This window comes from Oppia nitens, unplaced genomic scaffold, assembly GCF_028296485.1.
Source record: "Oppia nitens isolate AA-2021 unplaced genomic scaffold, nextdenovo-longstitch-racon4-pilon3 scaffold4_pilon_pilon_pilon, whole genome shotgun sequence".
In the NCBI taxonomy this organism is placed as follows: domain Eukaryota; kingdom Metazoa; phylum Arthropoda; class Arachnida; order Sarcoptiformes; family Oppiidae; genus Oppia; species Oppia nitens.
The window spans coordinates 180,195-194,019 of NW_026533232.1; the positions used below are offsets into that span (position 1 = coordinate 180,195).

Consider the following 13,825-nt stretch of genomic DNA (forward strand, 5'->3'; position numbering starts at 1 on the left):
TGAACTACTTTAATATTATCAATATTATACAATAAAACTAAAAAACAATTAACGCTATTTATAATATTTATTTTTATTTTGCAATTAAATTTTTATGTTAATTTAATAAACATTAAAATTAATAAAAAAAATAATTTTGCAATGTTTATTTATAAAAAAATTATTTTATGTATCTTATTTATTAGATTTTTTTTTTGATTATATAACTTTTTATAACAAATAATTTAATTGCACAATTTTAAAAAATAATAATCTGTACAAGGTGCAATAATTTTATTACAATATATAACAAAATACATGTACAATAATATCATACTAATTATGTTTAATAATACAATTAATGATATAGTTTTACTAAAAAATAAATAAATAAACTAAATGTACTTTTATACAGTATATTTTATAAACAGTATAAATATATTTATTATTATTAAAAAAAAATTAACATTTACTAATAATTATTTTATAATTAATTGTTTTTATTATTGAAATTATTATACATGTATATAAAATGTTACAAAATAAAAATCTAATATTAAAAAAAATATTATTTTGTTTATTATACTATTATGTTTATTAAACTTTATAAAGTAATAAAACTATTACTCTTAACTCTATTAGTCTAAATTTTAGACTCTAAAAAATCAAAAATGTTTCCGCCCGGGATCGAACCGGGGACCTTGCGCGTGTGAGGCGCACGTGATAACCACTACACTACGGAAACTTGATTGATTATATATTGCTTACTGACTATGGCATGCAATATACTAGTACTTATCAATATTACTACTACTACTATAGTTAAATATTTTTTCAAACCCTAAATTAGTCTAACCTTGAAATATAATAATATTAAATATTTAATTTTTATATACAAATATGATAGTAGTTTTTAATTTTTGTTAGATTAATGTTTTTTATAATTATTAATATTTAATAATATTTTTTTTTAAATTTAATATTAATATCACTTTATTTTTAAAATCAACTATATTAAATAATTTATACAATAAAAATAAAGTATAATATAAGTTATTTAAAGTATTACAAGTGTGTTTAGTTCAATAATTTTTTTAAAAAAAATAATTAAAATTTATAATAAATTTAATAGAGTTATAACATTTATTTATTACTGTATTAATAAAAAATTATATATATGTTATATATCTAAAAAAAATAATAAGATAATTAATCTATCATTAAATTGATACACAATTTAATGTCAATTAACAATAAAAAAATATATATAATATTTAGAATAAATTTTAATTATAAATAAAGTTTGAAAACATTAATTAAAATTATATATTTTTATGTAGTTGTTGTATAATTAATATTTATAAATAGCAATTGTGCTAGATAATTATGCTTAAATATTTAATAATTATTATAATTATAAATAATTAACTTTTATTAGTACATAATAATAATGATATAAAATATACAATTTGTTTTATAGTATACAATATTTAAAAATATTACACAATAAATAAATAACTTCTAAAAAAATTAAATGATAAATAAAATATACAATTAATTCAAACAAACAAATTTTGAAACAAAACTAATTAATCAATCAATCATTAAATTGGGTATCAATTGGATAACACTTAACAATAGAAAATAATTTGTAAGACATGTACTAATATATTGATAAAACTCCATATTATTCATTGGAAAAAAATCAAAGCAATAGAACCCGATTTCGCGTCCATTACTGGCCGCTAGTCTTTCGGCAAACATCATGACCTTTAACCTGACACTGAGCACCAATTTATTGTTATTATTATTATCGCTATTTACTAATAGTAATAAGCCAAACAATTTTCGATAGCTTTTATGAGCCATTTTATGGACATCGGCACAAAAATAGTTGATTAGGACTATTAGGGTTAGAAATATTGTCAAAACTGTAAGCAAACTAAGCCTGAGTAGCCAAGGGGACAGTTGTATTACGTAGACGGATATGACCATTGGTATGGGTGACCAATAGTAGAATACGGCAATTATATATTTGATAACTTGGTTGCACCGGTTGACTACCAGTGCTGTACAATTATGTTTGACTATTATAGACAGTATGTTAGTAGTAGTAGTAGTAGTATTAGTAGGACAGGTAGTAGCCGTCGATGACTGGCCAATGGATTCGTCTAGTTGTTTGAACCGGTAGATCAGGTGAACCAATACCAAATAGTATAGACAACTACTGGCAGCCGATTTGGCTGCACAGTTGACTATTGTTACAGTTATACATACTGTCCAAAATAGCCAACCCGACCAACTGTTGTAGTAATAATCATAATAACTATTTGAATTTTGATGATAATCAGGATCATAGATAATACGCATAAGTAGTATCAATGTTACCGTTATTGCCAGAAACTGTAGTCTGAGTACATACCGGGCCATCCAATGGCACCGGGAGATGAATTTTTTATCATATTTTTTTGACAAACTATTATTGTTATTATTATTATTAATGTTAGTTTGTATATCATATAAATATTGGATAATATAGTGTCGGTTAAGGTATTCAAATAAACCGGATATCGATGAAAATAAAAGTATTATAAGTAGGCCTAACCCGAGTACCAGTGCTACCAGTCGTTTATGGACAGTCAGGTCATCATCTATATCTTCAATATACTGGGAACTACTACTACTACTATCAGTATAGAGGGATAGGGATATAAAACGATACACACATAACAAACTAATTGAATTGATTAGCAAATAAATTACTAGACGTTTTTTGGGTAATTTTCTTTGGGAATAATCCCGGAAATTTCTATGCAATATCACATAATATCGTGAACTAAATTGTTCAATTTGTATTAGTTGACGATAATGTTGATTAACAAACTGTAATTTTTGCGTATATTTCCTGAAAATATATTTCAATAATTTTACTAATAATTTACCATAGCAACTGTTTCTAACTAAAAATAATACAATAGCCCAGATCAATTTCAATACTAATGATTTTGATCGGATGATAATGTTTAGAATGTTTCCAGTAATTTCCGATAACATTATTATTATTATTATTATAAGATTATTAAATACAGTTATGTTTTACTAATAATACTAATTATAATAATTAATTACTTTTTAAACTTTTTTAGCAGATTTTTTAACTTTAATTTTTGACTTATCTTTAGTAGTAGTAGTAGTAGTGTTGTCAGTGTTATTGTTGTTGACTTTAGTTGGCTCAGGTATGACAACATTTTTGTTAACTTTTGTGAGATTACCCTTACGTTTATCATACATATGCCGTATAAAACCGGTAACCAATGGACTCGATAGCAATTGATAGCATAGATAGCCAACTGTTGACAAATGTTTCAAATTTTTTAATTTTCTAAACTTAGGCATTGTTTACAACAACTTTAGAAAAATATTGTTATTATTTAATAGATATTAGAAATTAAATAATAATAATAATAATAATTGATAACTATATATAATATTACATTATAACTAAATAATATATATAAAAATATTTATTTATTTCAAAAAACATAGAAATAATATAATTATAATATTTTTTTTTTGAATATATTTTTGCATACAAACAATATTAGAAGTTTAATATCAATGTCAATATTTAAATGTCAAATATATAATTGATGACATTATTATTATTGCATTTTTATTAAGAAAAAATTAAAAATAATATAATATATAATATAATTTCAAAAAAAACTCATCACTAATTTTAATTATAATATTTCGTGATATAAAAACATTATTATTTTGTTTAGTATTATATACTAAATAAAGTAAATAATAAAACTATTGAAAATGTTATTTCAGTTTTTTAATAATAAATATACAGTATATATATATATATATACTATATATGAAAATATTGATTATCTAAAAAAATAGACCTAAAAATAAATTAATAATTTTAATTACTATTTTTCCGATTAATAAGTCTAATAAAAATTAATGTAAAAATACTATAGCATTATATTACTACATTAATGATATATATTTATTGAACACTAATTTTTTTATTTATTATATATAATAATAATTATTATCAATTAATAAATATCATAAATTTATTAGAGTACAGGTAAAATAAATTATAATAATTTGGCTAGTAATGATTAATCATGATATTTTTTTTAATTAATTTAAAACTATAAAATGAAATACTAGTAAATGTATTTATTATAATAAAAATTTATTAATTATTTTTTTTTAATTATTAATTATAAATATAAATAAATACTGTAATATTTACTAATAAAAACTAAATGTTTTTTTTCGGTTTTAAAATCATAGCTATCATAGCTATTATATACTAGCTATTATAGCTATTATAAATTTTTTCTACTATTAATGCTTAACAAAAAAATAGATTAAAAATATTTATTTTTTTAAAATAAATAAAATACTATGGCATACATAATATTTTTTTCATCTAATAGACATTTCTATAAAAATAAGTTAAAATATTAGTTGATTTTTACTGATTATATATAATAATTGCATTGAACAAAAAAAATATTAATATAAATTATAAAAATCTATTTAACATTAATTTATACTTTAAAAAAATAATAAATATTTAACTAAAAAAAAATAACAAATAAATCTATACAAATGTTTGGACATCTGTAATATATAAATATAAATTTTAATATAAAAAAATAAAACTAATACTAGATTACTAATTTACAGTTTTTATAAATAAATTTATATAATATTAAATATAATATAATAAAAATACTGTTTATATCTATATATTTATTTTAAATAACTATATTTTGAATAAAAAAATTAGAATTTAGAAATTAGAAGAAAATCAGTAAAATTATTATTTTTAAAATTATAAATATATTTAAAAATCTTTAATTTGCTATTTTAATCAGTTTTTGAAAAACAAAATAATTATATTATATTTTTATATTAAAAAAATGGGTAAAATAGTTTTTATCTGTTAATAATAATAATTATTATTAAATTTATATATTAAAACTATTGCTTTATTTATAATTTACAGTTTTTTTAAGTAAATAATAACTAATAGCAACTATTTTGTTAATTTGCTTAATTATTAATAATAATAATATTATTATTATTTTACATTAATATAAATTTATAATAAGTTTATATAATTTTATGATTACAAAAATTAATAAATTATTATTTTCAAAAAAAAAACAAATTAATTAATATATGATATTAGAATAAAATATTTAATTTAATTTTATCAACAAAAACAACAACAAAAAAATCTATACATTTTATATAAAATATTTAAATAATTTATAAATTATTTGATTTATTTAAAATAAATAAATAAAAAAATTGATGTCATAATTAGATTTTATAATAAACTAAAATTACATAAAAATAATTTTTTTAAAAAAATTATCAATAATCAAAAACATGTATTTATGTGGGAACTACTGTCGTCACAACATTATTATTATTATTATTAGTATAACCATTACTAACACCACTACCACTGCTAACTGATAGACGACTGTCCAGTGATTTAATCAATGATTTTTTTCGTTCATTACTATTACGGATGCCGTAAAATATATATATAGATAGACCTGTTTGTCAAATAATAATAATAATTAATTATTTAATTATTTAAAAAATTATATTTTTAACACAATATATATGTTTGTCGGTCACACCAGCCATACCTATAGCCATCCATACGCCAAATCGGATCCATGTCTGGGATGTTAGCTTAAACATTAGATAGACATTGACAAACACACTGAGAAACGGTACGGTAGGTATCCAGGGTACCTGTTTTTTAGGGGGGGGGGCGAAACAAAATAATAAATATTGATTATTATTAATTTTAAAAAATAAAAAAATAAATTACTTCAAAATTTTGCGACTCCGGTATCTTTGGCTGCAATGATAGGCAAAACATTACAACTATAGTCAACAGTAGGGTAACAATGACACCGATTAGGGCACCGATATTGGCCACAAATATATAGTCCTCGAGAAAAACTAACAGTGCATCCAATATGATGATTAGTATACCTAATTAGTTAGATAATAATAATTTTATTTTTAGTACTACTTATTATTAATAATAATGTCAACCAACTTATTGTAACAATCAGATAGTTGGAGAACCGGGATGTAAACGGTGTCGGTTGTGTCAGATGATCCAAATTGAACAGTTGTCTCCATAGATCGCCAACTGTACGCTTATCATAATTATCCAGCATATTGTCTAACATTAGATTGATATTTGTATCAATAGTACCAACATTATCAATACTATTATTATCTAATTTATTATTATTATCAATATTATTATTAGTATTATTAGTATTGATTTTAATTTCATTTATAGATTGAACATCATCAGAAAATCTATATATTTTTAAAAAAATAAATTAAATTATTTATTATTAATAAAAAAATTATTTTATAATATTTTTTAAAAATATAAATATATCAAAAAAATTATTTATTTTTACCTAATAATTAAAATAGATTCAGCAACCAATGTATAAGCTAATAGAGTGCCTAATTTTGAAAAAAAATATTAATTAAAAATAAATAATTATTATTTAATTTTTATGTTTATGTTTAATTTTATGTTAATTTTTTAAATAAAATAATATAAACAATAATAAAATATATTAAAAATATTTATACAATATATATAGAAATATATAATTTTTTATTTATCAATAAAAAACTATTTTTAAATTATTTTTAAAAAATTAATTAACATTTTTTATTAATTGCTTGCTTACCGATGGACATCATATCGGCCAACTCGGTAATGTTGAACAGTGCGGCCATTACGCCGGCAAACAGGCCGGCAATTATGGTCGCATAGAGCGGTGTTTGCGACCTTTGGTGAACAGTGGCCAGAAATCGGAAAATCAGGCCATCGCTGGCCATGGCATACATTATACGCGGCAGAGGAAACATTGCACCCAACAAGCTGGTGGACAGTCCGCTTAGGGCACCTATAGATACTGTCCAACGGGCCCATTGCCAGCCAATATGGTCGAAAATATAGGGCAGTGGAGCACCTTTAGTATCCTCATTGCTTTGCATATAGTAGGGCAACATCAGTGTCTGGACGGCTGAGACACCGAAATACGATAGAAATATTAGGGTTAATGAGATGACAATACTCAACGGTATGGCCCGCTTAGGGTTTTTCGCCTCCTCGCCGGTGGTGGCAATGGCGTCGAAACCGACAAATGCTTTTCAATTAAAAAAAGTAAAAAATAAAATTAATAAATAAAATTAAAATATTTGTTTTTTGTATTTATTTTAAGGTTTTTTTTTTAATTATTAAAACAGAAAAATTAATTAAAAAATAAATAAATTAGTAGTTATTTTATTTAATAGCACAAAAATTGTCTTCAACAATAATTATCACTGTTTTTTTTACTTTATTTATTAATTTAATAATATTTCTAAAGCTAATGTTATTTTATAAATCTTATAAAATTTAGTATATTATTTAAAAACTGTTTTTTAATTAGTAAAAATTTTAGTAATCTAAATTAAATCAAACTGTACTAAAAGTTTAGTAAATTTTAAAAAAACATTAAACTATTTTTAATTTTAGAAAATTTATAGGTTAATTTAGATAATAAATAATAATAAATATAACTAAATTAAAAATTACATTTAAATTTATAATAAATTTAAGTATAAAGTGGTAGCATTTCTAATATCAATAATAATTAATTAATATTTTTTTATATAAACTATTAAACTAATGCTTTAAATAATGTTTACAGTTTTTTTAATAAACAAAATTAATAATTAAAAATAATAATATAATTAAAAAATAAATAATATTATAAACAATAATAATATTATTATTTGTGTATAAAATAATGAATTGTAATAAAAATATATTATATAATTTAATTATTAATATAGAAATTTTTCAACAACAAAAAAAACTATTAAACTATAAAAACTAATAAGACTTTCTATAGTATTCATATTTTTTAAATTAGATATTATTTATATATGAAAAAATTAAAAAATTAAATTAATGATCGCTAATAATAAAATTATAAAATACATAATAAAGCTATTGCTATATTGAAACCTTACAGTTTTTTAATAGAGAAAATTATATATATATTATATATATTGCTAATTTAATAATAACTTTCATATATATATTTTATAATAAAATTATCCAAAAATTATCATTTAAAAATCTTTTCAAATATAAACAACAAAATATTAAACTATATATATAACTATTTAATGATAATTTTTAAATTTAGTAAAATATTATTATTATTTTTAAAAAAATAATTTTAAATGAGATCTGCTATTTAGTAATAATTAAAACGATTTATATAATACATAGAAAACTATTTTAATTATTTATTTACAGTTTTTTTAGTATCAAAAAATCAATATCAATAATAATAATAATTAAATTAATAAAAAAAATAGTTACCGTAAAAACAAGTGGCCGCTCCCGACATCATACCGGAGAAGCCAAACGGTAAAAAACCGCCACTACCTGCGTGTGCCTTATAGTTGGGAACAGTCAGCTCATGGATCTCTTTTTCCGATATATTCCAGTTATGAAAATCAATATGAAAACAGCCGGCTATGATGACAAACACAACGACCAATAGATTAACACAAGTCATTACGGTCCCCAAACGGACCGACTCTTTGACACCGAAAGCCAACAGACCGGCCAACAGTATAGTCAAACAAAACGATAGGACGTCCGGATAGGCGGACATACCCGACATATTGATGGGTAACCAACGTTCAAAGTGTTCGGCAATTGTACCGTTGAATAGGGCATCAATATAGCCGGAGTAGCCGCGTGCTACCGATGCTGTACCTATTAATTGTTGGGGAATTTTTTTTAATATAGTACTGTTCCTTATTTAACTACCTGTTCCCACTAACTATGTATACAAACCTATAACATATTCAAGTATGAGATTCCAGCCGATAACAAATGCCATAAACTCGCCAACGGTTACATAGGAGTAGATATAGGCCGACCCGGCACGTGGCACACGTGAACCAAACTCGGCATAACATAAACCTATTGTTTGTTTTTTTTGTAAAAAAAGTAAAGTTAAAGTAATGTAAAGGGAAATGGGGTTATGATTAATATGTATTACTAATACAAATAAATATCATATTATAAACAAAAAAAAAAGGGTTGTTATGTAGTTATAATCAAACAAAATAAGATTATACTCTCTCTCTCTCTCTCTCTCTCTCTCTCTCTCTCTCTCTCTCTCTCTCTCTCTCTCTCTCTCTCTCTCTCTCKCTCTCTCTCTCTCTCTCTCTCTCTCTCTCTCTAAATATATATACAGTAAAAGTACTATTATTTAATTAATTAATTAATAAAAAAATAATTAATTACCGGCAAATACCGATGCGATAGCAGCTATAATGCAATGATAAGATAACAATTGATTTTGTTGTTGTCGTTGTTGTTGTTATAAATAAATAAATATATTATAGAAATAATGATTTAAATTATTTTAGTTAATAATAATTTAGTAATAATTAATTAATTTTTTTTAATTATTAATTGTAATTGATATTAAAGTATATAAAAAAACAATTTGTTATGTGTGTGTGTGTCCTAAATGGGATATACCTATTAAAAATGATATGCAAACCGATGGACCCGAGTTACGACTGGCCACATCACCGGCCAATACATATACTCCCAGACCAAGGGTTGAGCCAATTCCTAGTATATAAAAATTATTTTTGTTTGTTTGTAATTACAATTGATTACTATATTAATAGTATTTTTTTAAAATAAAAATAATTAAATTAATTTGTATATATAATTAGAAAATAAATAATTTAATTATTATTATATGGAAAAAAAATAAATATATAAATAATATTTAAACAGTTAATAGTAACAATTATTAATACAATAAATATTATTGATTTTTTTTTGTTTATACTATAAAAATAAGTAAAAATAAAAACTCCCACTAATTTAATTGAATAACATTTTTTTAAAACAAACAAATAAATTGCTAATAATAGTAAAAAAAATAATAAAAAGTTAATTTATGTGATATTTTAAAAAAATTACATGTGTTGACTGTTTTTTATTTTTGAAAAACAAAATATTGCAATATTTATCATTAATACAATAATAAACTTATTAAATAAACACATGTTGTTTTTTATTTACACAAAAAAATATAACTAAAATTTAAATACAAAACTTATAGTAAAAATTATATTAAAATACAACTTAAAATTAATAGTTAAATATCTAAAAATTAATTAATTAAAAATTTATACAGTTTTTTTTGAGTACATACCCAGACATGTCAAATCAAATAATGATAGTACACGGGCCAGTTGACTTTTATCTACCTGTCCAACATCGATTTGTTTGCGTCTAACCAGTGCATTGAATATTTTATTATTAACCATGATTATTTTATTTATTTTTTTGCAAATAAACCAACTTTTTAAAAATACTTTTTTATATATTTATTTATTAAAAAAACAAAAATAAATAATTATAATTATCACAGATATATATTTTTAGTACAAAAATATATTGCTTATTATTATTATAAATACATATACATTATATTATTTACACATAAAAAATACACACATTTTGTTTAAGCAAACATAAAATAAAAATATTTAATACAATCAAATATACTGTAATTTCAACTTATTGTTAGCAATAATTATCAAATACTATATATTTAAAACACTTATAAAAATTATTAATTTGAAATTAATAATAATTTATTAATAGATAGATAAATGATGAATAAACTTATAATTATTTGACTGTCGATTAAATTATTATTACTATTATTATATACTGTGTATAATAATGTCATATAAAATATGAAACTTTTAAATATCTATTGTATATATTTAATACAAAATACTTAATAATTATAAATTTTTTTTGAATTTTCTAAATTTTATATACATTAGTATTATACAGTATTATATGCATATATACTGTATTCACAATAATCTTATATTACTAATAATATTTGTGATATTAAACCTTCAATTATTTTTTAAAAATAATATTTTTTTTAATGTCAATCTCTAGTGTCATAACAATATACAGTGTATATGATATAAATATATGATAAAAAATACAGTTAACGGTAAAATAAAAAATATTTTATCTGAAAAAAATAATTATATCATATAAAGTATAAAATATACATTAATTTTTTCAAAAAAAACGTATGTATATTATATATCTATTGTATTTTTTATATATTTTGATATTAAACAAAAATTTAATCTTTAATTAATGATAATAATAATAATAAATGTGATATTAATGTCTATTAAATAATATTTAATTTATAATAATTATTATCAGTTTTTTTTCATACGTCATGTCGTGAGTCTCTATATAATAATAATAATAATAAGTTAATTATAATTTATAATTAAAAACAAATTTTTTATTTTTTAGTGTTTTAGTTAATTATTAATTATTAAACATTATTAATTGTACTAAAAAATAATAATAATATCAATTTATAATAATTTAAATAATAAATAAATAAAAGATATAATATGACATTGATCTATATATATATATATATATATATATATATATATAAAAAATAATATTTATTATTACAATATATTGTTTTAAATTATAAATAATTTAATAATAATAATAATATTATGATTACTTTAATTATAACACATAATTATATTATATATATATATATCTAATCTATATAATAAATATATATATATATATATTCAATGATAGTCAAATCAAATTATATTTATAGTACATTATATACTAATAAAAAATATATATTGCAGTTTATTATCAAATATTTATCACTGATCTAATAAAATAATTTAATAATTTTTTTTATTAAATATATTGCAATATATATATTATAAGATTATACATTATAAATAAGTTTAGATTTTATGATTAAATTATTAAATATTATTGACATAGTTTTTTTAATAAAATAGTATTTTAATAATTAATTTTCAGACACAATATAATTTTTTTATGAGTTGTTTGAGGTTTATAAACTTTATAAAATTTATTAATATTTCAAAAAAAAAATTATTTAACTTATAATAATAAAACTGTTATAAGTATTTAAACTATATTATAAATTATAGTATAACTTTTTAAAATATTTTTTTAGCTATCTATTAGTTACAATTAAAAATATAGTTATATAATCGCAATGGTTTCAAACAATGTTTATTTGATAGTATCCATAGTTTTTTTTAAAATAAAATATTAAGCATACATCAATATATAGTTATTTTTTTAATACTAAAAAAATTAATATTCAATATTGATTAAAAATTATGTTGTCGAAAAAATCAATAAATTAATAAAATTATATTTATTATAAAATACTAAACTATTAGTTAATTTTTAAATCTTATAATTTTTTAAAAAAAACTTAAGTATTATCTAGACTATTGAATATATAAATTGTATTAAATCTTAAAATTAAAAACTTATAGTACTAATTATTTACTATACAATAATTAAGTACTAATAATAGTAAATATTATTTATTATTAATTAAAACTTAAAGTTTATAAATATATTTATTATCACTATTGGACTAAAATATAGTTTTTCATCGATATATTTCAAAATAAAATAATTGAAACAAATAATTAAGTTTATTATTTTATATTAGTTAACATTAATTACTTATTAAAAATAGTTTCAGTATTTAATAATAAAATTAAGTAAAAAACTACTAAAATAATTATAATTTATTTAAGAAAGTTAAGTTATATTTTCTATTTATAACATTAGCTATGATTTATACAATAAAAACTATTTAGTTTTTAATAACCATTAATCCATTAATAATAATAATACTTATATAATATTTAATTACTAATGTACTAAAAAAATACAGTAATAATTGGTTTTATCAGTTAATTTCCTATTAAAAACATTACTACTGTATTAAAGTAATGTATTTAATATTAATATCAATAATAATATTTTTTAAAAAAATTTATTACAATTTTTTCAATAAAAAAAACAATTAATAAACAAGATAACTTGTAATAAAGTTAACAATTATTATTTTAACATTAATTTTTAATAAGAAATTAAACTATTGTTATACTTAATTATTATATTTAAAAAAAAATAATTCATTTATAGCTAATATTAGCTATGATTTATACAATAAAAAACTATATATATATATATATATTAAACTTTACAGTTTGTTATTACTTTTAATCCTAAAAAATCCAATAAATTTATTATTATAAAATACAAATTTTTATACTAAAAAAATCTATAAAATAGTTTTTCTAAAGAAAACTTTCTATTAAATTAAAATAAATATCAATAATAAATATTAAATAATTTATTACAGATTTCAATTTAAAAATAAAACAATTATTTTATTAATAAATTATATATAAATAGTACATTATATATATTTTTTATAAATTTTTATTTAATTTTTTAAACTAAACTATATTACTTTAGTTTTAAATTAATACCCTAACCAGGGTTTTTTAATTAATTTATGAAAAATGTACCAATCACATATTCCAGGTAATTATAAATTAATCTTATTTTATATATTAATAATAGTTATAAATTAAAACTAATAATAAATAAGTATTAAATAATAACTAAATTAATAAATTCAATATAAAAACTTTTTTTTAAAAATATTTAGAATTTACAATTTTTTAAGTCAACTTATATTAATAAAAAAAATATTATTTAATTTTAGAAAATAGTGTTTGAATAAACAAAAAAATATATAATTATATTGTAATATAATTAAATTAAATAAAATAT

At 19.2% G+C, this 13,825-nt stretch overlaps 2 protein-coding genes and 1 non-coding gene across 3 annotated transcripts; all 3 read right to left on the reverse strand.

Annotated features, from left to right (window-relative positions):
• Window positions 1–651: 651 nt before the first annotated feature.
• Trnav-cac (transfer RNA valine (anticodon CAC)) lies at window positions 652–724 on the reverse strand. Its single transcript has one exon. It is a non-coding gene; the product is annotated as a tRNA-Val (tRNA).
• A 4,688-nt stretch (window positions 725–5,412) lies between these two features.
• Window positions 5,413–6,240, reverse strand: LOC128959670 (cationic amino acid transporter 2-like). The gene is made up of 4 exons (XM_054305673.1): window positions 6,098–6,240; window positions 5,864–6,030; window positions 5,676–5,784; window positions 5,413–5,579 (listed from the first exon to the last, which is right to left on the reverse strand). The coding sequence occupies exons 1-4, from the start codon at window positions 6,231–6,233 to the stop codon at window positions 5,413–5,415; spliced, it is 579 nt and encodes a 192-aa protein (XP_054161648.1). The 5' UTR covers window positions 6,234–6,240.
• Window positions 6,241–6,472: 232 nt separating this feature from the next.
• LOC128960661 (cationic amino acid transporter 2-like) lies at window positions 6,473–10,434 on the reverse strand. The gene is made up of 7 exons (XM_054306802.1): window positions 10,320–10,434; window positions 9,629–9,724; window positions 9,389–9,412; window positions 8,933–9,061; window positions 8,450–8,851; window positions 6,759–7,220; window positions 6,473–6,525 (listed from the first exon to the last, which is right to left on the reverse strand). The coding sequence occupies exons 1-7, from the start codon at window positions 10,432–10,434 to the stop codon at window positions 6,473–6,475; spliced, it is 1,281 nt and encodes a 426-aa protein (XP_054162777.1).
• Between the last annotated feature and the right edge of the window lie 3,391 nt (window positions 10,435–13,825).

Bases quoted from the DNA above. Each gene is read 5' to 3' on its own strand.
- LOC128959670 (XM_054305673.1), bottom strand. From the start codon at position 6,233: ATGTTAGACAATATGCTGGATAATTATGATAAGCGTACAGTTGGCGAT. The intron at 5,785-5,863 runs GTAATTTATTTT...CCTAAAAAACAG, and splicing joins CGGAGTCGCAAAATTTTGAA to GTACCCTGGATACCTACCGT. The intron at 5,580-5,675 runs GTATGGCTGGTG...TTTGACAAACAG, and splicing joins TGGCGTATGGATGGCTATAG to GTCTATCTATATATATATTT.
- LOC128960661 (XM_054306802.1), bottom strand. From the start codon at position 10,434: ATGGTTAATAATAAAATATTCAATGCACTGGTTAGACGCAAACAAATC. The intron at 9,413-9,628 runs GTATATCCCATT...ATTGCATTATAG, and splicing joins TTGCATATCATTTTTAATAG to CTGCTATCGCATCGGTATTT. The intron at 7,221-8,449 runs GTAACTATTTTT...TTAATTGAAAAG, and splicing joins AGCGGCCACTTGTTTTTACG to CATTTGTCGGTTTCGACGCC.